The 27,414-nt window shown below is 43.2% G+C and overlaps 1 protein-coding gene across 2 annotated transcripts in view; it reads left to right on the top strand.

The window, feature by feature from the left end:
- LOC147026179 (zinc finger X-chromosomal protein-like) overlaps positions 1–17,645 on the top strand; it is a 40,098-nt gene extending 22,453 nt beyond the window's left edge. For both annotated transcript variants that reach the window (XM_085881305.1, XM_085881306.1), the window contains exons 5-7: positions 10,568–10,708; positions 15,030–15,161; positions 16,073–17,645. In XM_085881305.1, the coding sequence (XP_085737431.1) occupies positions 10,568–10,708; positions 15,030–15,161; positions 16,073–17,262 (1,463 nt within the window). In that variant the 3' untranslated portion in view covers positions 17,263–17,645. The remainder of the gene's footprint in view (positions 1–10,567; positions 10,709–15,029; positions 15,162–16,072) is intronic.
- Positions 17,646–27,414: the final 9,769 nt, after the last annotated feature.

Genomic DNA, 27,414 nt, shown 5'->3' with positions numbered 1-27,414 from the left:
ATTTTAAAATGATTGTTCACCACTGAGTGATGGGGCAAAAACTGATATATAGCATGATATCTCAAAAAGTTATCGATAGATTCGGATGAAACTTGGTGGAGAGGTTGGATGTTTGACAAGCAAGAATTGATTCAATTTTGATGTAGATCCGGATACGAAAATTTTTTTTTGTGAATCTTCACCACTGAGAGATGGGGCCAAAAACTACATATAGCATGATTTCTCAAAAGGTTATGTATGGATTCGGAGGAAACTTGGTGGATGAGTTGGGAAGGTGACAAGAACAAGCCAATTCAATTTTGGTTCAGGTCTGAATTCAGATCCAGCCTATCAGTGGGTCAAAAACATAAACTGTTCAGCCTGGCAGATGTATGCGCTCTACCGAGTGCCTTTGTAGTTATATATTTGATCATCTGCAAAGACTTGTTTGTAATCACCTGTGGTTGAACGTCTAGTCATATCACCCCCGCGAATGGCGAGAATTGGTAGATTCTTGAGGAAAGTTGTGGGGAAAGAAGAAAAACCCTTCAAATATTATACACTAGTTAACAACAAAACCTTTTAAGCTCACCTAGGCTACCTTGTTATCACGAGCAAGTTGCCCGTGCCTGCATGGGATTCTAAACGGGGTAAGGATGGAGGAGGCAAAAACGCAAATGGCGTATTCTGTTGTGGAGCCGGTAATCTAGGACAAACTAGAACGGGCACTCATAGAGCGCATACCTACTTTTTTTGTTCTTGGTATGAGTGTGGGGAACTGGTTACCTTCGCATTCTGCGAAAGGTTATGTTTTGGTCGGAGTGTATTTATTACCTTCGCATTCTGCAAAAGGTTATGTTTTGGTCGGCATGTATTTATTTATTTATTTTAAATTGCAACGACAGCCGAACACATCATGACAATGTCATGTAAAATAGACACATTAAGCTAATCGTGCTATTTTTGATATTATAAAGAATGATATCAGCTAGTTCCTAATTAATAAAAGGGCAAAGAACAATTCCTTATTAAGTGCGCGTGCCAATAATTTCTGCACATTTCGTAAGTTCAGTCCCCCCCGCCCGTCTTTTTAAAATCACTAAAAAAGAAATGTTCACTATTCTGTTTTCCACACTCTCAGAAAAGTGGCCGCGGCGAAGGTATGCACTGTGTCGAGTGCCCGTTCTAGTTGCACCTGGCATGAGAGCGTGGAGGACAAAATAGTGAATATTTTGATGCTGGTTTCCTGCAAATTGAATAAGAATTGACTGAGTTATGCCGAAAACCGCATATTTTTCAAGGGCGTGACCCCCCCCGACATTTTACCCCAACTGGTGACATGTGTTATGACGTCATTGTGTCACAAGATTGGGCATTAAATTCTGAACATTTTGGTGCTGGGTTCATGTAAAGCGGACGAGAATTGACCGCGTTATGACAAAAACCGCATATTTTTCAAGGTCGTGACCCCCCTGACCTTTGACCCCTAACCGGTAACAAGAGTATGGGCGTCATTGTGTCATATTGCATATCACAAGATGAGGCGTTGAATTCTGAACATTTTGGTGTTAGTTGCATGCAAATTGAATAAAAATTGACCGTGTTATCGTAAAAAGACGATTTTGACCTTTTCGTGACCTTGACCTTGACCTTTGACCTGAACGATCCCAAAATCTAATCGAATGCTTCCTGGCTAATAACCAATCATCCCACCAAATTTCATGCAATTCGGTTTAATACTTTTTGAGTTATACGAATCACAAGATTACAAATAAATAAATAAATACACGCCGACCAAAACATAACCTTCCGCAGAATGCGAAAGTAACAATTCACATTTATTGCCACATCTGATGCAATTTAAATGCTCTAATGGTGGTGAGGTGCTCCATTTGAAACTCTTCGATTATATATCACTTTCTGATGCCTTGGGTCCGTTGTTAAAAAAAAAACGAACAAAAAATTGGATTGGTGTCAAAACCAGTGACCAATTGCAAATTAATAGTGGTGTAGTGACTCATTAATTTTTCTTTATTGTGTGAATATTTGTAAAAAGCAAACACGTGAACTCTTGTGGCCAATCCGTTGCATCCTTCCAGAGAGCCAATCGATGCATGGAATGCTAAAAGAAAAAAAGGCCAGTGACTCACGTGAGCTGGTGATTACGACACGTTGGAAGCTCACTTGCCTTAACGTCAAGCCTTTTTCATCCCTATTCACGAGTCACTCGACACGTCAATATTTAATAGTAACTTTTGTTCGACTTTATCTAGACTATTCAGTGAAGTGGACTTCGTTTGTTTGGTTAACCAACCACAACGACAACAAACGAGTTTTCCTCTTCTGCTTGCAATTTTCGACGCCACTTAAAGCTACAGCAGCTCAGTGCCATTCAATCCTTCCTTCTTCACCAACCGCTGGAGAGACGACGACGACGGAGGAGTCATCAGCCAAACTTCATTTATAACATGTCATAATGTGAGTGAGATTTCTGTTGTTCTGGTTTAAGCATCATCATCCTAACCAGCATACTGAAAGGGAATAATAACCACAAACGGATTACTCGCATCGACACTCCCACCCGGAGGTGGGAGTGCCCATCTTGGCCCACTTTCAGTAGGTAATTAAAAGTGATAATATTTCCACAAAGTGATGCTTTCTTCTGGAACACATTGTAGACTTGAAAAAAATTGTGAAACACTGTAGCCAGAGTTGGTCTTGCTTGGCCATACCGTAATGTTTAATATAAAATGCAACAAAAATATAATTTTCCACAATGTGATGTTTTCTGGGGCACAATGTACACCTGAAAATAATTTTTGCGACATGCCATAATTAAATTTGGCCTTGCTGGACCACACTGAAACGTTTTAGTGATGTAAAACACCAAATGATCAATTTTGAAGTTTTCATCTCACAACCACATACACAATACTTGGAAGGAATACCACACTAATCCTGCAGCACTCGGAAGGAAAAATTGAAATACCAGGAGCGAAGATGTTCCAATACAATACATTGCAAGCAATTGAAGTTCCAATATAGCTGCGGAATAGTAAACTGGCCACAAGAGGAAATCAGATAACTAGATATCAAAACAAGGAAACTCCTCGCTATCCAGAAAATGCTCTGCAAAAATCAATGCATCCCGAGAATGTACCTGCCGAGGAAAAAAGGAGGGGGCGGCCTGATGGAACTCAATCAAGTGCACAGAGTGACGACTGTAGGATGAGCGGGGTACGTGAAAAGTTCAACAGACTACCGAATACAATTTCTACACAGGTATGGACACAAGAAGCCAGAAAAGGTATCTGTCATTCACCTTGCGAAAAACTTCCAAAAACAGGTGTGAATAGAAGATGTCATGTAGCAAACTAAAACAGCAACGAGAGCCCCAACAATTGCAAAAAGGACAAGATAAAAATACAAGGCGGAATACCAACAGATATGGTGACAACTGGGAGAAAGACAAAAGAGCAGGGAAATATTAAAAAAAAATTAAAAACGGAGTTGGACAGATTGGGGATAGACAAAGAAGGATCAATGGAATGGCTAAGAAGAGGTCAGCTCAGTTGGATGGAGAACAAATTATAATAAATGGCCAAGACTAAGGACAATACACGAATGGCTTTTAAAAAATGGCAGGACTGAGCCAATCGGCCAAGTGTAAGTTCTGCAAGGTAGAAACAGAAAGCATCAGCCATCTCCTATTTGGGATGTAAACAACTCATGTCAGAAGAGTTTTACACACAAAGGCACAACAGGTATGTAGAGTAATCCACTGGCATGTTTGTGAAAAATTTCAAAATCCCAGTTCCACAAAACTCATGGAAATGAGAACCAAAAGCAATCATTGAAAATAAGAACGTCATGCTCATGTACAACCTGATGATCCCATCGAGTGTGAACATGGAAAACAAAGCACTGAGACCGGACATAGTACTCAAGGCCCGGTCACACCTTGACGTTTTAGCCAGCGATGGCAACGTATTAAAATGTATGTAAAACGCTGGCTGACGTTGAACTTTTGATGTTTTTTTTTTTTAAGATTCGGACGTATTCATAGCGACTTGGTCTTATGTATAACGCATTGGTGACGGACACAGAACGTTTCGTTGTGTTATAGATAACTTATACCAACGAATGCTGAACCTGTTGTCGGCCTACACAACCGATGCCCAACGATAGTCTAACTTAGGCATAGCGTGTTGCACGCATCGCCGACGATGTCGTGACGTAGCCTATTAAAAGGCTGACGCACAACGATTCGAATCATAACTGCCGTAGAAATGGAAGTGTCAACATCGCGGTCACACCTTGGCGATCTTGCCAGCGTATGCCGACCTAAGAAAAATGTGTCTAAAACGTTGGGGCACGTCAAATACGGTATGAGTAAGGTTGGTATACGTGAGTAGAACGCTAAAGTACGCTATCATACGTCGTAGTAAGTAGAGTACGTCAAGAAAGTTTAAACATGTTCAAAATTTTACGACGTACTCGGCGTATGACACACGTTCCGCATGTGATGGGGATAAGTTTTACACACGATATGTGGACGCTTACACACGTCCACAAACGCTACTTATAAGCAACTCATAAGTCGAAACACGTCGCGGTAATGTCTTTTTTACGCGAAACTTATTTCTAACTTATGTTTGACGTGCTTTGAACCAATTCTTTACGTAGTCCCAACACACATCGACGTATGTCGACGTATTCCAATGACGTCTTCCGGTCGACAAAAAAAAAAATTAACGTGTTTCTAGCTTACAACTGCCATATAAAGACGTGTTCCCAGCGGTTTTGGGAATTGGTATATAAAAATGCTGCTCATAAAAGGGGAACCCAACAGTGTTTTCGAGTTCTTTTTGAGTCAATGTCCATGTCAGCAGTAACAGTATCAGTATTAGTATTAGTATTAGTAGGAGTTTGTTCATGTTGGCAGTAGTAGGTGAGTGTGAGGGGGAGGGTGTGGGTTATGATGGATCGTCCTTGCGTTTAACGATTTAAATGATAAACTCAACGATTTAAATGGCTGCATCTCCACTATTGAAAGTAGACGCTTGCGCTCAACAATTGGATTTTTTTTACACTCAACGACTTTTAAACGGTACCACTCAGCTATTTTCATTGTTTACAATGAACGATTTAAATTGCTGTCACTCGCCTTTGTTTTTTGATGCTGGGGTTTGGAAATTTGAAGCGTTTCTTCTGAACGTGTTAAAACGCTCAAACTCGACTATTTTAAATAGACGCTGCCGATGGACAATTGGAATCATAGCCAAGCTAGACATCGAAGTGTGAACATCCTCGTCATGCCGAAGAAAAGTTTGAGGAATGCTGCAAATAAGTGTCCTGGCCGTGGCCGTGGACGCTGACGCAAGGACGATCCATTATACTGACGTCTTTCAGCCTATGAGTAACTTAAAAGTAACGTCTGTCGATGTGTGGCAACGATCGCGTAACGTGCCAACAACACGTTAATCATAGGTTAGAAATAAGTTTCGGGTACGCTAAACATTACCTCGGCGTGTCTCAACTTATGATTAACTTACAAGTAGCATGTGTTGACGTCTGTCAACGATCGCAGACCGTGCATACAACTTGTGGCCAGCGTAGCGGAACGTGTGAGTCATACGCCGACATACGTCGTGAAATTTCAAGCATGAAAAAATTTGAGGACAACCGAAAAGTACAACGTTTAAAGCCAACGTACAACGACGTATGGCAGTGTTTTTCAGCGTGCTCTCAATGTTATCAAAACTTACCCATAACGTATTCAACGTGTGCCAGCGTTTTAGAAAAAAAATTCAAAAATCGGCATACGTTGGCTAAAACGTCAAGGTGTGACCGGGCCTTCAGGAACAAAAAGGAAAAGATAGCATTGCTGATTGAGATATCAGTACCCTGCAATTTGGGCTTAAACAATGCAGAAATATGACCAAATACCAGGACCTCAAAAATGATATCAAGAGATCTTGGAAGCTGAAGAGTGTCAAAAAATACACCATTAATAATTGGAGCAACAGGAGTAATAAAGAAGAACCTCACTGAGATTTTGAAAACCATCTCTGGGAATATTACCACAAACGAACTACAATTGGAGACAGTCTGGGGTTCGGTGACAATCCTGAAAAGAGCTCTCGGAACAAAAGTCTGAGAACAACAAACTTGAACAGCTTGGTCCATTAACCGTGATCCCTCACCGAAGCAAAGGTGGATACTTTGATTCCAAGGAGGACTTCGTTCCATCTCCTCAAACCCGCAAATGGAGATAACCAATGACACGCACACGCACACGCACACGCACACGCACACGCACACACACACACTCCATTATATTAAGATTATTGTTGTTCTTGTTATTATCAATATCATTGCAGTAATGTCCCGATTTACAAACTTTCAGCTTGCAAACTAAAGGTTTTGAGACCAAAATTAGATCTCCGACACAAAAAAACAGACGTTGTGAACCTTTGCTCAACTTCAGTCAACTCGGTTTTCAACTACGAATTCGAAACGTGACTTCATGAAATGAAAAGAATGAAACTGGAAAAATGCACATGGAGACACTAGTCCATGCACATCTGGTCTCCCTGTTGGTCGAGTTGCAGTCCTACTTCCAAGATTTGAGTGAGCTGGATTCAGAATTTATTAGAACGCTTTTCTCCCGGGACATTCTCTCCCGGAACGCTTTCAGGATTAATTAATGAAGTTTTTGAATGACTCTACCACACGAGATGCATTTGAAATTCTTCCTTTGACCATGTTGTGGTCCTAAATGAGCAAGTGTTATCCTACTGTGGCTAATGTGGCCATGAAAACTTTGCTCATGCTCCTCAATACCTATCTATGTGAGCAAGGATTCTCAGCGTGCCAGGTTCGGTCAATGACGACATATACTTTGTGTGTGTATACTGCACATGTGCAGCGCACCAGCACTAATGGTCGTCGGGTCGCATACCGTTTGCCACTCAGGTTCAAGGGAGTGTCCACTCTTCAGACAGCTCACCACATCCAAGCAGCAAGCCACCAATCTAACCAATGTGGCTCCATGTGAAAACTTTATTCAAACCATTAACTTCCGTCCCACAGGAAACTTGACCCCTGATCAGTAACCCCGTGCACGTCCCGAACTGATTAAAAAAAAAAAGAAGATTTTGTGGTGATTAAAATATGTCGGTTGACTTGGATTATTTAAACTTTGTCATTAATTGTAAATTATATCAAGACGCATCTTTTTGAAAAGAAAACATAAAAAAGTACAGCATCTTAAAAGACAACAAATGAAGTTAATAAGTTATGCGTTTCATTTTGACGTATAAAATAATTTATTAAAATTTCCTTTCCCATTCCACATTGAATGCTTTGGTTCTATGTGAAAACCATTTAAGCATAAGCTGAGGCTACTGACTAGTCTCATCTACATATGTTCAAGTAGACACACTAGATATGAGAAGTAAACTTAAGAAAAATTTATTTTTGTTGGTAACAAAGTCAAAAATATCCACTGTATGAAATTGACATAAAAACGAGTTAACTCGAATGACACTCGGTGGAGTGCGTACCTCTTCCTATCCAGGCTGAACAGTTTATGTTTTATATCCCACTGATAGGCCGGATCTGCATCCGGACCTGAAGCAAGATTGATTTGGCTTGTTCTTGTCACACACCCAAACCTGTCCATCAAGTTTCGTCTGAATCCATCCACAACTTTTTGAGATATTCTGCTCACAGACACAGACAAGCAGACAGGGGTCCACCTTTGGTGGCAGAGGTAAACAGCTTTTCAGAATATACATTGCAGTCAATGAAGCCCTTTGTCTTCATTCCTTGATAGCTTGTACACCAAGGTTTATAAGTAAATGTGGGATTTGACACAAGTTGAAGTAATACTATGTTGAATTGAGACTCAACTTGAGACTTGCCCTCAAAGTCTCAAGACCGAGCTCAAGAGATTTGTTGACCTCTCTGCCGGTCAATCATCTGATTACTCAGGGCGTATATGGTGAGAAAAAGTTTGAGAACCCCTGTCATAAGATAATGAAACTGGTGTTTTGGATAAGGCGATTTCAACCTTGGGAAGTTTCATCAATCACCGTTGGTAGACACTGCACATGTGGTCATTTGCCAGCAACATTATTTATTCTTCATTGAGTTTGGTTTCAGTGCGTTATTGGTTCCCTCATGGTTTCAACGGAGGGGACTACAGGTTTGCTCTCCGTCTGTCCATCCATCCATCCCACCTGTGGTTTTTTCTGACTTTTTTTCCCCCCATACCCTTCGACTTATTCAACTGAAACTTGGTACATGGGTTTACTATGATGTGTTACAGAACAAGTTCGGGTTTCAGGGCATTTTGTCCATTTTTCACATAGTTATACCTTTTTTTGGACGTTGAAAATATCATATGATACATGGGTCTGTGTTCACCTGCCCTGACTCCAACCAATTCTCTTTACACCCATTAGCTTGACAGCTGGCCTGACTCCACCCAAATAAAATCATGCGCCACCATTGCATGAAGCAGCACAGATCGACAGGCTTTAGGCCTTTGGCCCGGGTGTTAGCCCATGGCCCACTGCAATTGGAATGATCCCGGGTATATAACCACGACATATTATATATGCACATCAGCTGGATGCGTGCTTTTGCTTCATGTACATCTGGTTATGAAGCAGCACACATCGGCAGGCTTTAGGCCTTTGGCCCGGGTGTTAGCCCATGGCCCACTGCAATTGGAATGATCCCAGGTATATAACCATGACGTATTATATATGCACATCAGCTGGATGCGTGCTTTTGCTTCATGTACATCTGGTTATGAAGCAGCATAGATCGGTAGCCCTTAGACCTGGTTGCTAGTCCTTGGCCCAGTACAATTGGAAAGATCCCAGGTATACTGTATAACCATGGTGTATTATATATGCACATCAGCCGTATGCATGTTTTTGCTTCATGTATGTACATCAGGTTGTTTTTAATATGAAACAAGTCTGAAGACTACGATGGTTCACGAGCGGTATTTGACGATGTAGATTGTTTCAGAAGTCAAGGATGAGACAATGTGATAATGTTTGACCAAGTTATAAAAATGATCAACATGATGTGGTGCGAGTGACAGGTTATTAGCTGCAAAATGTCGAAAACCCAGTTTCGTTCAACAACTTTCAAAATTTGACCTTTGCATAACCTTTAAAGGTCCCACAACAATGTTGTGGACATTAAAATAAGGAAACAGGATACGTGCTATCGCTTATATTGGAGTTACTTCGTCGAAGAAGGTCGAAAACCCGGTTCGATTCCCACAACTTTGAAAATTTGACCTTTGTGACCTTTAAAGGTCAAAGGTCAAGGATTATGACCTTTGGTGCAAAACTTCCTCTGGAACATTCCAGGAACAATATAACGTCATATAGGCTATATGGCATTTCGCACTCATCGGATATCCATACTTTGATGATATCAGCGTAAAAACAAACTTGTAAGGGGCGCCACGGGCAAGGTGTTCGAGATAGAGAAAAATGGTTTCAAGACTTTAGATGGGGAATGACCTCAAGATTATGCATAAAAAATATTGTCATCCAAGCTCTCAAAGTTTAGGCGGTCGTATGATTTTTATGTCAAAATTCGAAATTTTCTAAGTTCGTGACCTCGTGACCTTGGAACAAAAATGAAAAATCGAGCTCCGTGGGACTATGCAGGTGCCATTGGGCTAACCAAATACCGAAACCCCTGCCAGATTCGACAAACCCCTCGGAGAAGAAATTTTTATGTCAAAATCGAAATTTTCTAAGTTCGTGACCTTGTGACCTTGACCTTGGGACGAAAATGAAAAATCGAGCTCCGTGGGGCTATGCAGGTGCCATTGGGCTAACGAAATACCGAAACCCCTGTCAGATTCGACAAACCCCAAGGAGAAGATGCAAATTGAAATCTGCTACCCCCTAAAAACACATGTTTTGGCGTGGCTCCGCCCATAATGGGTGCACCACGCCCATTTTCAGGAAAACACAACTAGATCATGATATAAACCTCCCACCAAAATTTCATCAGGATCGGATCAAAACCCACGGAGCTAAGCTCGGGACAGACAGACATACAGACATACACGAATATAGTGGTCACTTACATTTTTTTCGTGAACCAATAGGCACAGCCTAGAAATGATGAACGAAACAAGTAAAGTTTCTTCGTCTTCATTTTGTTTCTGGTATCAGCTCGAACGTGCGTGAAAGCAAACTCATTTTTTTTTATCTCCGGTTTGTTATCCCAGTTGGCTTTATTGGTTTCTAGTCTACAAAAGATATCAGTCAATGAAAATTGCTTTTCCTTTTGTTTTTGCCGAATACACCTAAACACGATGCGTCAGAGAGTTTCTTGTTCATTTTGGTTTCCATATCGGCTCGAGCACATGCAATAAGCGCAAACAAATTTTTTTATCTCCTGAACTGCAAAGCAATTCTCACTTGTTAATCATTGTTTACTGCTGGTTCCTCGCTTGTTTTTTGCACCAAGAAGATGTTCGTAAACTCGGCCAGTAGGCATTCACTCATAGTTGATGGATGAGTGACGTTTGTGCACGCAGGCTGTGCGGCTCTGTCAGATGATGTATACATGGAGGTCATCGTTGGAGAGGATGACACAGTCAGCTTGGGATCAGAACTTCAAGTCGATGACACTGCACTTGGCGATGATTTTCTACCTCTTTCCTGGACAGCTACGGAAAGTATGTTTGTGACGTTGCTTACGATAAAACATAGCTGGCTGATTATACGAGAGTTGTGCATCAGCTTAGTGTTTTCTCGAACCGTTTTAAAGATGAATGTCAAACATAGTCATTTTTCTGTGTTTGTTGGGCTTGGAAACCATTTCAAATATGAGGAAAGTGTCACATTTCTACAAGTTCCTCTTATTAATCCCCTAACACTTTCACCGGGGGGGGGGGGTAACGGTTTGCTCTCTGTCTGTCTGTCCGTCTCACCTGTGGTTTTTCTGACTTTTTTCCCCATACCCATCAGCATATTCAACTGAAACTTGGTACATGGATTTATAATGACAAGTTGCAGAACATGTTCGAGTTTCAGGGTGTTTCGTCAACTTTTAAGAGTTACGCCCTTTCTTAGACTTAGAAAATATCACATGTTATAAATGGGTCAGTGTTCAGCTGCCCTGACTCCAACCCGCTGCTTTGCACCCATTGGCTGGACAGCTGGCCACCATTAAAATCATGTGCCACCATTGATGAAGCAGCACAGATCGGCAGGCCTTAGGCCTGAGCCCGTCCATGGCCCAGTGCAATTGGAATGATCGCTGGTATATAACCACGATGTATTATACAATATATGCATATAAGCTGTATGCAAGTTTCGGCTTCATGTACAATATGTACATCGGTTTTGTTTAATACGAAATAGGCATAGCCTAGAAACGAACAAAACACGTTGGGTTAGAGAGTTTGTTCTTCTTCATTTTTGTTCAGCGTGCGTTGAAGCAAACTCATTTTTATCTCCGGTTTGTTATCGTAGTTGTCTATTGGTTTCCAATCTACGAAAAATATCAGTAAATAAAAATTGTTTTTCCTTTAATGTTGCTGAATAGACCCAAATACGATGTGTTTGAGAGTTTCTTCTTCTTCATTTTGGTTCCGATATTAGCTTGAGCATGCGTTAAACGCAAACAAATTTTCATCTCCCGAACATTCATTGTGACTGGAAAGGGACACTTACTGCAAAGTAATTCTCGCTCTTGTTACCCTCGCCGAAGGATTCAGAGAGGGTAGTGGGTAGTGCATTTGGGTCCGTTTGTCTGTCTGTCTGTTTGTTTGTCTGCACAGAACTTTCCTATTTTTCTCCACAACAGCTTGTCGGATTGAGACGAAATTTTCACCATTGCTGCGACTACTCATGTAGAATGTTTTAATGATAATTATGTTGTCATAGGTCACATGGTGTGGCAGGCATGTTGTTAAAAAGGAAAAACTTTGGACCTCTCTCTGAAACCGCACCAAGTTAAAAATTGAAACTTGGCACATGGCAAGTACTCCTCACGGGAAATGAGTAATTTTTTTTTAATAACGTCATTGGTGCCTTCGTTATGACGTCATAATTGCATATGTAGAATGCCACATCCGATCAGTATGAAAATATTTGAGGGTCATCTCGGGATAAAATGGTCCACAGAAAAATTTTTTAATGACGTCATAGGTCATTTGATTCGGCAGCCATATTGTTTTTTTATAATTTTTAAAAACCTTCAAAAATCTTCTTCTCTGAAGTGGCTGAACAGATTGAGGCAAAACTTTACACGTATGACCACCTGTCCACGAGGAACAAAAGGTTTACACATATGTTATTTGGCAGCCATATTGGATTTACCCTAAAACTTATAAAAATCTTCTCTAGAACGGCTGGACAGATCGAGGGGAAACTTCACACAAATGTTCCCCAAGGCATGGGTGTACAAGTGGCACATAGCAGTATTCCTCATGGGGAATGAGTGGTATTTTTATGACGTCATAGGTGCCTTCGTTATGACGTCATAATTGCATCTGTCAAACACTACATCCGATCTGTATAAAAAATTTTTAGGGTCGTCTCGGGATAAAAGGGTCCACAAATTTTTTTTGTAATGACATCATCGGTCATGTGATTCGACAGCTATATTGGTTTTTTTTGTTTGTTTTTTAAACCTTCAAATAACTTCTTTGAAATGGCTGAAAAGATCGAGGCAAAACTTTACACGTATGACCGCCTATCCATGAAGAACAAAAGGGTCACACATATGAAATCATAGGTCACATGGTTTGGCAGCCATATTGGATTTTACCCTAAAAGCCATGAAATTACACCACTCAAAAGAAGTGCTGGCGAGGGTTTGCAATCTCTGATTGCCATTTTTCTTGTTTTGTTTATGCCTCTGCAGTCGAAGGCCAGTGGCATGTTTCCGGGTTGTCTATACGTCCATCATTCCATTATCAGTTTCTTGTTACCATGATAACTTGTATATGCCTGGTGTTGGCTTAATGGTTAGAGTGGTGGTCTTGTGATCCTTGGGTCCTGAGTTCAAATCCTGCTTTGATGTTGAATTAATACCAGGTGGGGTTGACTCAGCCTGTCATTTTTCTGAGGTCGGCAAAATGAGTACCAGCTTGCTGGTATCCTGTGTCGGAGTGGCGACCCATCCAGGATTGTGCCCAATAGCCCAGGAGACTGCTTAGGCAGCACCAACGCTCTGCATAGAGGATTGTCCCAATGGATGGATGGATGGATGGATGGATGGATGGGTAGATGGATAACTTGTGAACCACTCAAGGGATTTCAACCAAACTTGACAGAAGGTTCATACATATGAGGTCGGAGGTGACATGGTTTGGCAGCCATATTGGATTTACCCTAAAACATATAGAAATCTTCTTCTCGAGAACGGCTGTACAGATCGAGGGGAAACTTCACACAAATGTTCCCCAAGGCATGTGTATACAACATTGTTCAGGAATAATTGATGTCACATGGTTTGGCAACCATATTGGATTTAAGAAAATATGAAATAATGTTTTCTCTGTAACCGCTTAATCGATCGACATGAAACTTCACATTTGTGATCTGGTAGTGATGCGGAATACATGTTTTAAATTTCAACTTGACCGGACACATGGTCTGGCAGCCATAATTATTTAATTATTTTGATCTGGGTTCTTTTTGTTTTTTTATTTATTTAATTTTTTTGATTAAGGCTCAATTGGCTGTGCCTGGATGGTTTTGAAGGTATAGGAGTAGCAGCTGAAATGTGAATCCTATCCAGGTTCCTCCTGATGACTTCATCTTTTCTTTTTGCTTGTTTGGGTTCATTCTCATTACTCTAATGCAGGACTGTTCCAATTTGGTATTCCATTTGATTTGAATTGAATTTATTTTGATCTCACTCTGAATTCAATTGAATAATAATTTTAAAACGTCATGGGTCAGGGCCAGGTGTCCGATCAAAGCGGGATTGCATCAAAGTGGGACGTCTTGGTACCCGGTAATCACTGCCAGCAGTTATAAAGTGTCAGTTCTAATTGTCTCTTATTAATTACGTAACACACCAGTACACAAACACAGCACATATGTGTGTGTGTGTATATATGTATATATATATATATATATATATATATATATATATATATATATATATATATATATATATATATATATATATATATATATTGACTTTGATTGTGATTTAGTAGACTTCTAAGACTGAATAAAACTATCATCAGGATTACTGAATGACCATGTGAATACTTTGCAATGACATGCTCATAGTATTGTGTATACATGTACCACTTTGATAAGCAACTCAATGAATAGTGTGAAATTATAACAGAAGAAAAGTCAGTAAAAACAGGTATGTTTCCATTCGTGTACATGAGTGACAACAGGAAATCAGGCATTCCTTGGGGACCTTTGTTCTGGTTATCATCTCCAGTTATTTTGTGGTGATTTTTGCTTTTGAAGATGTGTTTCACAACCTCAAAACTGAGCTCAATTTTCCATGAAATTGCTTTATTTGCAGTGAGAAATTAAAAACTTTTCTGGGATAGACTCCCCAGTACCCAAACCAATGAGAGGTTTTTGTCATTTTCAATATTATCTTGGTATTGCAGGATAGAGTTTAAAATGCCATCGTCAACCAAACCACTCTGATTGGAAGAAGTAGAGTAAAAAGGAGCTTCAAAACAGTCACAATACAGTAGCAACACGACACCTCCTGCACGTTTGTTCACTTTCGGCAGTTCAGCTATACAACACTGTTTAAAATATAAATATTATGCTGGACATTGAAAAATTACTCCAGGGATATCTATCGTTTGGTGTAGAATACTGTGCTTTGTTTGGGGGATTGAACTTTATGCTTGGCCTTGGCATTTTGTTATTTATTTTTCAAAAATTAAATTCCCAATGAGATATTTTTATTTATTTGTTTGTTTATTTATTTATTTATTTATTTATTTATTTTTTACTGATGAACTTTATTGAAAAAAACATTTTGGTCTTGTGTTTGTTCAGGAAAAGAATGTACGGCTCAAAATGGTGATTTGGACCTGGATCTTCGAGATTCGATTTTGTTGTCATCACATCAACAATCCAGACAAGCCAAGAAGAAGAGAGACATTGCAGAAAAAATGTTTTCTGCAACAAGTAAGTTTTTTTTTTAGTTTTTTTTCTGGCAAAATCCACAGCACTTTTGCCTTTCTCAGTTGGAGGTGGAGGGAGGTGGTTACATAGTGGAAGCAAGCCAAGACTCAAGTCTGACGTTTTGACTACAAAGTGGTTGGGCTTTCATACGGGATTGTGCAGGTATCGTGTGCCAGTTGTCATCTCGCCCAAAGGTGGAGGGGCAGTGTGGGTTACGTGACTGCAATTATCATATGGTGAGCATTCATGCCGTTGTCATCACCTCCTGTGGGATGATGAAAAACCCCGTTTGCTCTCACCATCTGCTTATTGCAGTTTCTGCATGATATCCCGTTCACCCTTGCTGGTATGCTCAACACCGTGCGCACGGTCCCGACACAGCCGGCTAAGAGACCACTCTGTAATCAAAATGTGCACTTTTGCCTTGCAGCAATACTAGTTGTTGGTACCTTCAGTCCAAACCTCTTTGCTTTCAATTTAGATTTTCCCAATTACATCCAGTTATTTTGTAAAGACTTATGGATACAGGTACTACTGCAGACAGCGTAATGCAATTCGGCCAAATAGCCAGCATACTATACATGTGAATTCTGTTGACCTTTATCAAGGTCGAACAAGAGTGTGGTATAAAAGGTTTGTTTGGCTGATTGAAATCTGTATAATTGGATGTTTAGCTTAACAGAGTCTAGTGTAGCTTTCAGATGTACAGGCAAAGGATTATTCACCAAGAGGTGGAATTTGAGGCATGACTGAGGTCAGTAGCTAATTTTAACGTATCCCTACCTTTGCTGGCAAATACATTTGGCTTCTTAATAAGTCACAGATTGAGGACCAATTGCAGTCTCCTTGCATTCCAAGAATATCCACTTATAAAAAGATGTTCAAAGAGTTTTGTGCTTATGTTTGTGCTGTAGGCATCGTCATTGGGCCAAGAGGAGAAACGATCACTGTCTACCCGTGCTACATCTGTGGGAAGAAGTTCAAAACTAAGGGTTTCTTGAAGAAGCACATGAAGAATCACCCAGAAGTGCACATTAGCCGCAAACGATTTCGGTGCTCAGACTGCAACTTTACTACAGGGAAGAAAGCAAGCTTCCACAGCCACCTGCAAAGCCATCACGCTCTCACACAGCGCTCTTCGGAGCAACAGTTTGACAGCGACGACGATCTTGAGAGTTTTGCAGAACCCTCGGGGCTGTCCTACCACGAACTGGTGAACTCTGACCGGCAAAACAAAATGTACAAGTGCCGGTTTTGCGACTATGAGACTGCTGAACCCTCACTCCTTGGTCACCACTTGCACGCCGTGCACAGCAAGAACTTCCCGCACTGCTGCCCCGAGTGTGGTAAGGGTTTCCGCCACCCATCCGAGCTCAAAAAACACGTACGGATCCACACGGGCGAGAAACCTTACGCATGCTCACACTGCGAATACCGAAGCACCTCCAGCTCCAACCTGAAGGCACACGTCCGTTGCCGGCACGCCGACTCTCTGCCTCATCGATGTGTCGAATGCAGGATGGGATTCTTGAGCATGCAGGAGATGCAGGAACACAACGCTGTTCATATGAACGTGGGCAGGGGTTTCCACTGCCCTCGTTGCCCCCACGTATGCTCCACCGCTGCAGAACTGGACCAGCACATCCTCATGGATCACACGGATGACTTTCCACAACATTGCGACATCTGCAACAAAGGCTTCTACCGCTTGTCCGACCTGAAACGCCACATGGTGGCGCACAAGGGGAAGAAATTGCACCGCTGTCGGCACTGCGAGTTCCGCAGCACGGACCCATTCGTGCTAAGCAGACACATCCTGTCGGTGCATACCAAGGACGTGCTGTTGTACAAATGTAAGCGCTGTAAAAAGTCCTTCCGTCAGCAAAGGGATCTGAAAAGGCACATGCGGGTTCATCAGGTAAAAAAAATTTACCAGTGTGAATACTGCGACTACAGCACCACGGACGCTTCAGGTTTCAAGCGGCACATCATATCAATCCACACGAAGGATTACCCGCACCGCTGCGAGTACTGTAATAAAGGCTTTCGGCGGCCTTCGGAAAAAAACGCACACATAACGAAACAACATCAAGTTTTGGTGTAGGCCTCTGTAGGAAGTTGTGGCATACTTTAGGCCTCTGTTGGCCAGGAAGCTGTGGCATACTTCATTCTTGATCCACCATGCATTTTTCTGGGCACAGCACACATTTGGTGTATAACTGAGACTGGAGGCTGGGCAGGAAGAGGTTAATGGAGCGTGCAGGAATGCTGGGAATCTATGTTTGGAAAATAAAAAGATAATAAAAAAACATTTATTTACTGTGTATATTACAATTTATGGGACATTCGCTTTGTATTGTATTATTTGCTTTGATTCATGCATTGAAATGAATTTTGTTTTCCTTTTGGCAAATTCCTAAACGTGAAAAATTCTGAGCTTGCCACTTTTTGATATAGCAAATGCAATAAATTGCTTTTCTAACAAGATCTATACCTTTTTTTTTTCATAAAAACTTTATTTATTTATTTATGTTGATGACGGTTTGTTGGGTCGAGATCATTGCTGAAAAGTTTAGGCTTTTGCCAGTGGGCTCGGTTTGTTATTCTAAATGACTGTTTTATGGAGCAGCGGGTGATGTTTATTTTTAATCGTGAATGTTGTCCCACTAACCCCATTACATACTTGAGCATCAAAATCATTTTTCTTTTGTCTTTTTGTCCCTGCAAGAGGGAGGCTAGTGGAAGAGCAAGGTGAAATTGACAGTAGGGGAGCGGGGCAATAATTGGGTGCAACCGGCAAGGGGATAAACGAAATGGTTGGAGACACTGCAATCAGCAAGTTAGAGAGTTGGGTTAATGGGGGTAATAAAGATCATGCATTAGGATGGGGGGTGACATGAGGTGGCATTGCCTATTTGAAGCGAAGGAGGCAAGAGTGAGAAGAGAAGGAACCGCTTTTGGAAGGCGGTTGTTGTGTCATTACCTGCTCGAGTATTGCTAATTGGCCAGATTGTACATTTGCTAGTCAGGTCAGGTCAGGTATGGGAGCATGTGCCAGAACAGCGCGTCGCTGCGTCCACTTTCCGCCGGTACTCCAGGGGCCTCCGTCTGGCCATCCCCCAGGCAGATGACAGGCCCATCCCCATCTCCTTGAGATGATGGTCAACCTGCTGCAACCACGAGGCACGTGGTCGGCCCACTGGCCTCCTCCACTCATGAGACTCCCTCGCTGAGAGAATCTGGTGAGCAGGATCAGCGTCAGGAAAACGAGCCACATGTCCATACAGCCGCAACTGACGCTCACGGACTATGCAGGTAACAAATCTCATCCGAGTCTCTCAGCAACCGCTCGTTGGACACAAAATCCGACCAGCGATAGCCAAGGATTCTCCGAAGAGACCTGGTGCCAAAGGAATTAAGTCTCCATCTCAGATCCCTGGTCAGAGTCCAAGTCTCGCATCCATAGAGCAATACTGGAAGTACCAAGGACCTGAAGACTCGGACTTTCGTCCTCCCGCACAGGTACCGGCAGCGCCACACCCCATGATCCAGTGAATCCATGACTCCCCAGGCCCGACCCAGACGTCTATTGACCTCTGACTCACAGCCAGCAGAGACATGAATATCACTGCCAAGGTAAGTGAATCTCTCCACGACCTCAACATCCTCACCACAAACAGACACAGACAGGACAGCAGCATCCAAGATGTCACCGAAAGCCTGGATCTTAGTTTTGACCCAAGAAACCCGTAATCCCAGCGGCTCCGACTCCTCATTCAGCACCGCGAGGGCCCCCAAAAGGATATCTAAAGTCTCCGCAAAGATGACTGCATCATGTGCAAAATCAAGGTCCGAGATCTTGACATTCCCAAACGATGCACCGCAGCTTGATCTCTCTGACATCCTCCCTAAAATTCAGTCCATACAAGTGCTGAAAAGTGTGGGGGCCAGTACACACCCCTGACAAACTCCAGTAACAACTGGAAATAAGTCAGAGATGGTACCACCACACTTCACAGCACTCTCAGTACCAGAGTAGAGTTCAGACATCAGATCGATCAGTTTTGGTGGCACCCCACGAAGACCAAGAATCCTCCAGAGGACATCCCGATTCACTGAATCGAACGCTTTACAGAGATCAACATAGGCTGCAAGCAGCCCCTGCCGAAACTCTCGTCTGCGTTCGGTGAGGACACGAAGGGCAAGGATACGGTCAATCATTGACCTCTTTGGTGTAAAGCCTGACTGCTCTGGACGCTGGTGCTCAAGCGGATGGTGGCGAACCCAATCAAGAATTATCCGAGCAAAGACCTTGCCCGGCACTGAGCAGCGTCACCCCTCGGTAGTTGTTGCAGTCTTGGCGATCACCCTTCCCTTTCCAGAGACGAACAACAAGGCCCCTCTTCCAATCAGTTGGGATGATGCCTGTGTTCCAGGCACAGCACAAAACTGCATGCAACGACACGAGTGCAGCATTTCCACCAGCCTTGAGAAGTTCAGCATGGATGCCACAGATCCCTGGAGCTTCGCCCCGTTTCAACTGGTTCACCGCAGCCCGTGTTTCCACAAGCGAATGTGGAGCACAGTTGATTCGAGGGTCAGCAACAGGGATTGCAACACCCTTGACGTCCAACTCGACAGCTGGGGAATCAGCCTGGCACAACCGCTCAAAGTAACCGGCCCAGCGGGCCTTCACTTCAGACTCCTCTGTCAAGAGCCTACCACTCTCTGCTCCAACTGCAGTGCTCCAAGGGATGGGCTTGGATGAACGCAATGCACGAATTCCGCTGTAAGCGGGACGAGAATCACCTGTCCACAGGTGATGCTCTACCCCCTCACACATTCCTCGCACATCGGCCTCCTTGTCCACCCTCAGTGCACATTCAGTTTTATGCCTCGGCTCCCTGAACAGCTCAGCTCTGCCATTCAGCCTGGCCCTGCGACTCTGGTCAATGGTATCCAGTGTCCCTTGAGAGACAAAATTCTTCTTTGCCCTGCGGTGAGTTCCAAGACATCCACCGGCAACATCAAGGACGGTGGTCTTGAAGGCACTCAACAACTCTTCAGGACCCCCCAAAGCACCCAGACCCCCCAAGTGTCCACTCAGCCTGTTCGCAAACTCCTCAGCTACTCTCTCATCCCTGAGCTTGGCAACATCCAGCCTCGGCTGGGATGGTACCATTCTCCAGGATTTAACGTGCAGCTTTAGAGTTGCTACAACAAGCCTGTGGTCAGTATTGAGGAACTGAGCACTCTGGTAGACCCTGCAGTTCTGGATCATCCTCCAAAGACCGTCAATGAGGACATGATCAATCTCCTTTGCCACACCACCAGCGTTGGAATACCAAGTCCAGCGATGAGCTTGTGGGCGCTGAAACCATGAACCAGCCACCCTAAGTCCATGACTTCTTGCAAAGTCAAGTAACTTAGTGCCATTCTGGTTCATAGTTCCTGACCCATGGGGACCAACACACACCTCATAACCGTCCCTATCAGTTCCAGTCGATGCATTGAAATCCCCCAAGACTAGAAGTGTATCTCGTCTGGGGCACTGATCAACCACAGACTCGAGTGTGGCGTAGAATGTGTCCTTCTCGGTGAGATCACTCGCCTCAGTCGGAGCATAAACAGAGACCAGGGAAATGACACCGAAGGAGTGACGAATCCTTAATCTCATAATACGCTCGTTGACTGGTGTTACCTCAATTATCATTGGGGTCAGCTTATTGGACACAGCTACAGCAACTCCTTGGGTATGGTAACCATCAGAGTGACCAGACCAATATTAGGTGTAACCACCCACCATTATCTCGCCGCAATCCGGTCTCCGAACCTCAGAGAGAGAGAGAGAGAGACAGAGAGAGAGAGAGAGAGACAGAGAGAGAGAGAGAGAGACAGAGACAGAGACAGAGAGAGAGAGAGAGAGAGAGAGAGAGAGAGAGAGAGAGACAGAGAGAGAGAGAGAGAGACAGAGACAGAGACAGAGACAGAGACAGAGAGAGAGAGAGACAGAGACAGAGACAGAGAGAGAGAGAGACAGAGAGAGAGAGACAGAGAGAGAGAGACAGAGAGAGAGAGAGAGAGAGAGAGAGATATGCAATCCCGATGTCCAAACGCTTGAGCTCAGATGATAACAGAGAGAGGTGATCATCTTCTCTTAGGGATAGGACATTCCAGGCACCCACCCGAAGGGACCGCCTCAGGTTAAGCCAAGGAGACCGCCGTCTGGTGGACGACACCTCAGCACCACTCCGACACACTCTCCCGCAATCTGACCCAGGGATGTTACCCCGTGGTTTCCCTCCTATCATCAAAGATTGGGGGTCCCGAAGGCTTTGCCCCAATCCCGTCATCCGGTGAGCTGTCCTGCGAAGGGTAGCTGCACAGGAGGTACTCCCACGGAGTGGGTTTTCAGATTTTTTTGCGTTTTGTGTTTTGCGGAATGAAGGGTTTTACGGTGGCCGGAGTGCAAATCCTGCCACCAACCTCCTATTAAACAAGTAACCCAACTGCAGGAGGACGTCCACAGACACAGTTGGGCACTAGATATGGATGGCCGTTGGCTCACAAGGAGCTGCTCCGCCATTTGCTAGTCCTGCGTGTTTAATTCACATCGATATTTGGTGTAGGTACACACTGCTACATGAATTACTTTAATTTCAATCACAATGTTGAGATTTTACTCAAAGCACCGCCAAATTGTCCTTCCAATAACGTACACATCACTTACCGACCTTTTACTGTTTGAACAGCAATCGACTAATTGTTCTTGATTCGTTTGTTTTGTTGGGGGTTTTTTTCACGTGCATCAGAAAACTACTGACCTCTGCACACGAATGTTAATGGGTACATGTAATTCAACCACAACTTCGTTTGTACAGTTGGTGCTGGCCACCACCATTCACGATCAATGTACTGGTCATGGGATTCGTAAGATCCTTCTCCCTTCCGACATAACCAATGTCTCTTTAACCCCCAACTGAGTTTCAGCTCTGTGGGGAAGGGGGGGGCTTATGTTCTGGGTGCTGTCAATTGTCAGCCAAAGTCCGTCCATCTATCTGGAGCCTGTACTCGAAAATGGCTGGGCACATTTCTATCATATTTGGCACATATATGCAATGACATATTATATGGACATGAGGCAAATCAAATGATTTTGGGATTGGAGCCAAAAGTAAGGAGCCACTGCTATATACAGACTGTCTTTAATTATTTTGCTAAAAACACTTTACCATCTCCACTTCAACATATCACCTTAAATTATTCATATACTTTTTCACAACTTTGAGTTTAAATTTTTTTTTTATAAAAGCTTAAGTTATTCATTTACTTTCAGGTACAACCCATTACTTCGTAGACAGGGATGTTAAGAGGAGGGTGGGGGAGCGAGGAGGGTGTGTAGGAAGGGGAGGGGGGCAGAGTGATGCCTCACCATATGTCGCGAGACACTCCAGGAGGAGGGTGGGAGCGAGGAGGATGTGGGAGAGAGGAGGGGAAGAGGGTGTTCAGTCAGTAGACTTTTGCATTTGGTTGGGGGACTTAGGAGAGAGCGGTTCTTGACTTATTTGGTGGTGAGACTTGAGGGGAAGTGGTTGGGGGAAGGTCCCGTCTGCCGGCATTAGTACAGGATTTAACAAAATGGGGTATGTTAAAACAGCACGTTCCTACAGATCATACTAAACACCACCTGGAGACGTCCATATGGAGGGGGAAGGGGCTTTGGTAGGAGGTAAGCATGGGGGAAGAGAAGGAAGGGCATTTTCCTTCAATCGACGAAAAAGCTGTATCTGTGTTCATGCCTTTAATTAATTTCTACATATGAATTACCACTAAAATGTGATAACCTCTGGAATATCTTAACCTGAGCCAAATTTCAAATTTAAATTGCAGACTTGATCCTAGCAGGAGTTCGGACTGCTAATGAAAGTGTTCATTTGTTCAATTCGCACATTCTTTGACAGCCCTTCCTCCACTTGGCCTCTGGAGAGTTGTATGGGGTTTGGGAGGAGGTTACCTTGAGGGGAGGGGAAGGGAAGGCAGCGTGAGGGTGAGGAAGGGAAGGCAGCGTGAGGGGAGGAAATGCATTGAGGGGAAGGAAGGGAAGGCAGTGGACAAGAGAATTACCAGGGCAAAAGTGCTTTCAATCGTCGATTGCGAAAGTGAACTTGTTGCTGTTGCAGACTTTGGTTTCTTTGAATCCACATTCTCAACCATCACTAAGTAATAGCTATGGTCTCTCATGTTTGTTTTTCAAATGTTTTAGCATATTGATTGTATTACAGTGATGCACAATGTCTATTGAACAAAGTGAGCATGCAACTTTCGGACTGTATTCTTTAACCTTCGTAAAATAGTTCCAAAGTGCACGTCAGGACGAAGATAAAAACTCTTATTTCTTGGAGGTCGGAATTACGTGGAATCGAATCACCTCGGAAATCCTGCCCGTGGTATGGGGATTCATTGCTTTATAACCACTGAAAACATTTTTCGTTTCTTTCTTGAATTCATAGTTCACTTGTCCTATTGCTTTACTCATTCTAATCCTTTAATTTATTTTGCCTTCCTCACTCCGGGGATGTCCCCACGGAGAATCGAGCCGCGGTCACCACACCCACTGGTCATTCCACGAGAGCCTTCACCTGCTTAATTATTTTCATTGCACTCAAAGAAGTTACACTTTGGGAAAAACAGTAGCAAAAGTTAAGTTTAATGCTTTGGCAATTACACATTTTCTTATGTGTAAATATGGAGAAGGAAGGTGCAAAGCCTTGCTTAAAGCTTATAAGGTATATGCTGAATTGTAAGAATTGGTAATTTCTTTAAATTTTCAGACTTCACTCCAGATGTTGACACTTTAATCCAGGAGATCCAATCCTCAAATCCAAAATCACATTTTCATTATATACTTTTATTAGTTCATGAGAGTATATTGTGTTTCGATGGCAAGGCATTTTTAGTAAGGTAAGCCGAAACAAAATGGTGGCTAAGACCCCTGTGAGGTGAAGTTGTGCTGACCAAGGATAAGCCATTCATGAAGATAAGGTGTTATCTTAAAAAGAGGTGTTTAAATTTCCCAAACACCTAGTTTTCATCCATGCACTCCCTTGGAGTTCCGTTAGTATGCAAGGAATATGTGGGGCTGCAAGGTTTCATGGTTTTGGAGTGATGGAGGAAAACACACTGACATTTATTATTGTTGACTATCAAATATACAAATATAATCCATAGCTTTGCTGACATGAATATTAAAGGAGGTGGGGGGTGGGGAAGGGGTTAAGAGCGAGGAAGGGTGGGGGTGGGGAGATTGATGCTCACCAAACATAAAACACTCTGGGAAAGGGGGGGTGGGGTGGTGGGAGTGAGGAGGAAGGGGTTTGGGAGGAGGTAAGCATGAGGGAAGGTGTTCTCGATTTGGATTTAGTAGTGGGATTTGTGGAGAAGTCGGGGGGGGGGGGTTGTACAGGATTGAACTAAATGGGGTACATCAATGCAACACATGGAGAGGGGAGGAGGTAAGTATGAGGGGAAGGAAAGAGAAGGCAGCATGGGGGGGAATGGAAGGCAGTGGGAGGGGAATGGAAAGCAGTGTGAGGGGAAGGGAAGGCAGTGGGAGGGGAATGGAAAGCAGTGTGAGGGGAAGGGAAGGCAGTGGGAGGGGAATGGAAAGCAGTGTGAGGAGAAGGAAAAGCAGTGTGAGGGGAATGGAAGGCAGTGGGAGGGGAATGGAAAGCAGTGTGAGGGGAAGGGAAGGGTGATAAAATGCACCCAAACCACATTTTCTTTTTAGCCATTGGGTTCTATATAAAGCAGAGCAGGAACATTTAAAACCCAAATTATCTACATGGCAAAGGCTTGCCTGCGTGCAAGCATGCTTGCACATGCAGGAACCTTTGCACCTCTCCGGTCACCTCACTCCAAATCTGATTCATACATGCTATACTATGGGGAAGCAGTTTCAAATTCAAAACTAATCTGTCAGTCCTTAACAGTCCCTCTGACAGAGGGGGAAGGGGTGGGAGAGAGAGGGAGAAGGGTGGAGGGAGAGGATTGAGAGAGAGGGAGAGAAGGAGGAGGAGGATTCCGGCAGATGTGACTTCTCGTTTAACGTCCATCCAAGAGACAGCACAAAACATTGACAAATCACCTGCCTGTGAAACACCGATATGAGTTTATAGCTGGGTTGGAATTCAAACCCAGGCAAGACAGCTTATAGCGAGCATGCGTACCTCCGCTATCCTGCCGTCATGTGACAATTCATTGCTTTGTAACAACTGACAATATTTTTGACTCATTGTAATCATCTAATTTATTTTGCCTTCCTATCTCCAGAAATGTCCCTATGTTGAACCGCGCCGCGGTATCGCCATCAAAGCTTGAAGAGCACTTGCCTAGTGGCTTCAGCACCCAAGCAAGCACTCCAACAAAATGGTTGAATTAATTTTTTAAACAAAACGTTTTTTACCTCTGCCACCGAAGGTGGAAGGAGGTTATGTTTTCACCCCTTTCTGTCTGTCTGTCTGTCTGTCTGTTTGTTACTTGTAAAATCGAATATTTTTCAAGTGTATTGGTCAGTCGATTTTGATATTCTGTCTGTTTGTTTATCACCGACAGGTCACAATTTTAAACCGATCTTTGCAAAACTTCACGAAGATGGTGGAGTTGGTCATAAGCCAGAAGCCTATTGATTTAGAGGTCAAAATAGTCCAAAGGTCAGCAACTCGGTTGTAATTTCTAAAATCCTCAATTTTCATCCGATTGACTTGAAATTTGAACAAGATTTGCTTATCAGATCATTGAATTCAACCACCCATTATTTTTGAGGTCAACATCGGCCAAAAGGTCAACATCTTTGGTGAAATTTCTAAAATCCTCAATTATTATCCGATTTATTTGAAATTTGAACAGGATTTGCATATCAGGTCACTGAATTAAATCATCAATCACTTTTAACATCAAATTTGTTTAATGGATTTTTTGAAGTATTGTGCTCTGCATGACGTCTTTCTTGTTTATTTGTTTGTTAACTTTAATGTAAAAAAATATGCACATCCCATTTTTAAGGTGTGACTGGGGGCTGTGTCCTCAATGAGGACTTGCATCCTTGTTTACTTTTTCTTATTATCAACATTTGGATTCCATCCATCCATCCATTGGGACCATACTCTGTGCAGAGCATTGGTGCTGCCTGAGCAGTCTCCTCGGCTATTGGGCACAATCCTGGACAGGTCGCCACTCCGACACAGGATACCAACAAGCTGGCACTCATTTTGCCAACCTCAGAAGGATAACAGGCAATCAACCCCACCTGGTATTAATTCAACAGTCTAATGGGATTTGAACTCAGGATCCGAGGATTCCATGCCCACCACATGAACTATTAAGCCAACACCAGGCATGAGATTTGGATTGAGCTCATAGAACAGTGAGGCGCTTGAGGTTATCGACTGACAGTGGAACAGCGATTGGATATGAGGAAGGGAATGTTCTTCCTGCCTTGACGCATGTGGTTGTTGGTTGACATCATTGCCTGGAATGCCGCTGTGCCACTGATGCAATGCCAGCTGTTGGTTGGAACAAGAACTTGCAATCGAGCCAGGGTGCCGGCTCTAACCTGCCAACACCGTGGGATCTTTGCTCTCCAGCAGCTCCTGCAAGCAAGCAGAATACACAGTTTTAACGTCCATCCAATGGATGGTGCACACAATGTCTTGCCATGCGTATGAAACACCAGAATGATCGTTTATTCATGGATAGGGAATAAATGAACAGAAAAAGTAGAGGAACGGAAGCAGTCACCTGTACGTAAGAGGGTTGTGTTGGATAGAGCTAATAAAAAAAGAAAAGCATTTTTAAAATCACGAGTAGGGTTGAAGGATAACACGAGATGGGGGTTGCTCCATCTGCTTGAAGTCCTGGAGGGAGAGTGGGATAGAACTTCAGGAAGGTGGTTCCACAGACGGGAGAAAAGGGGAACAAAAAGGTTGAGGTGTGTGGTAAACCTGGGTCTTCGGAGTTCAACCAGTTGGGGGGTGATTGGAAGAGCAGATGAAGCTCGACCGGAGGAGAGGCAGTGTCTTCTTTTCTTCTCCACCTGTTTCTAATTTGTACACATCCTTGTCAAGTGTGTCCATTATGTGAACCATCTGTCTTTTTTGTTGCTCTTTTAGATGGTGCCAATGTGAGTTGAGCTAATGTTAGGATGGGACGTGGCACAGGTAAGATGGACTGCATGGCCTTTCCTCATGTCTGATTTATT

This window comes from Eptatretus burgeri, chromosome 5, assembly GCF_056783735.1.
Source record: "Eptatretus burgeri isolate ZD-2024b chromosome 5, Ebu_testis_v1, whole genome shotgun sequence".
NCBI lineage: Eukaryota > Metazoa > Chordata > Myxini > Myxiniformes > Myxinidae > Eptatretus > Eptatretus burgeri.
This window is presented reverse-complemented; position numbering and strand designations above follow the sequence as displayed.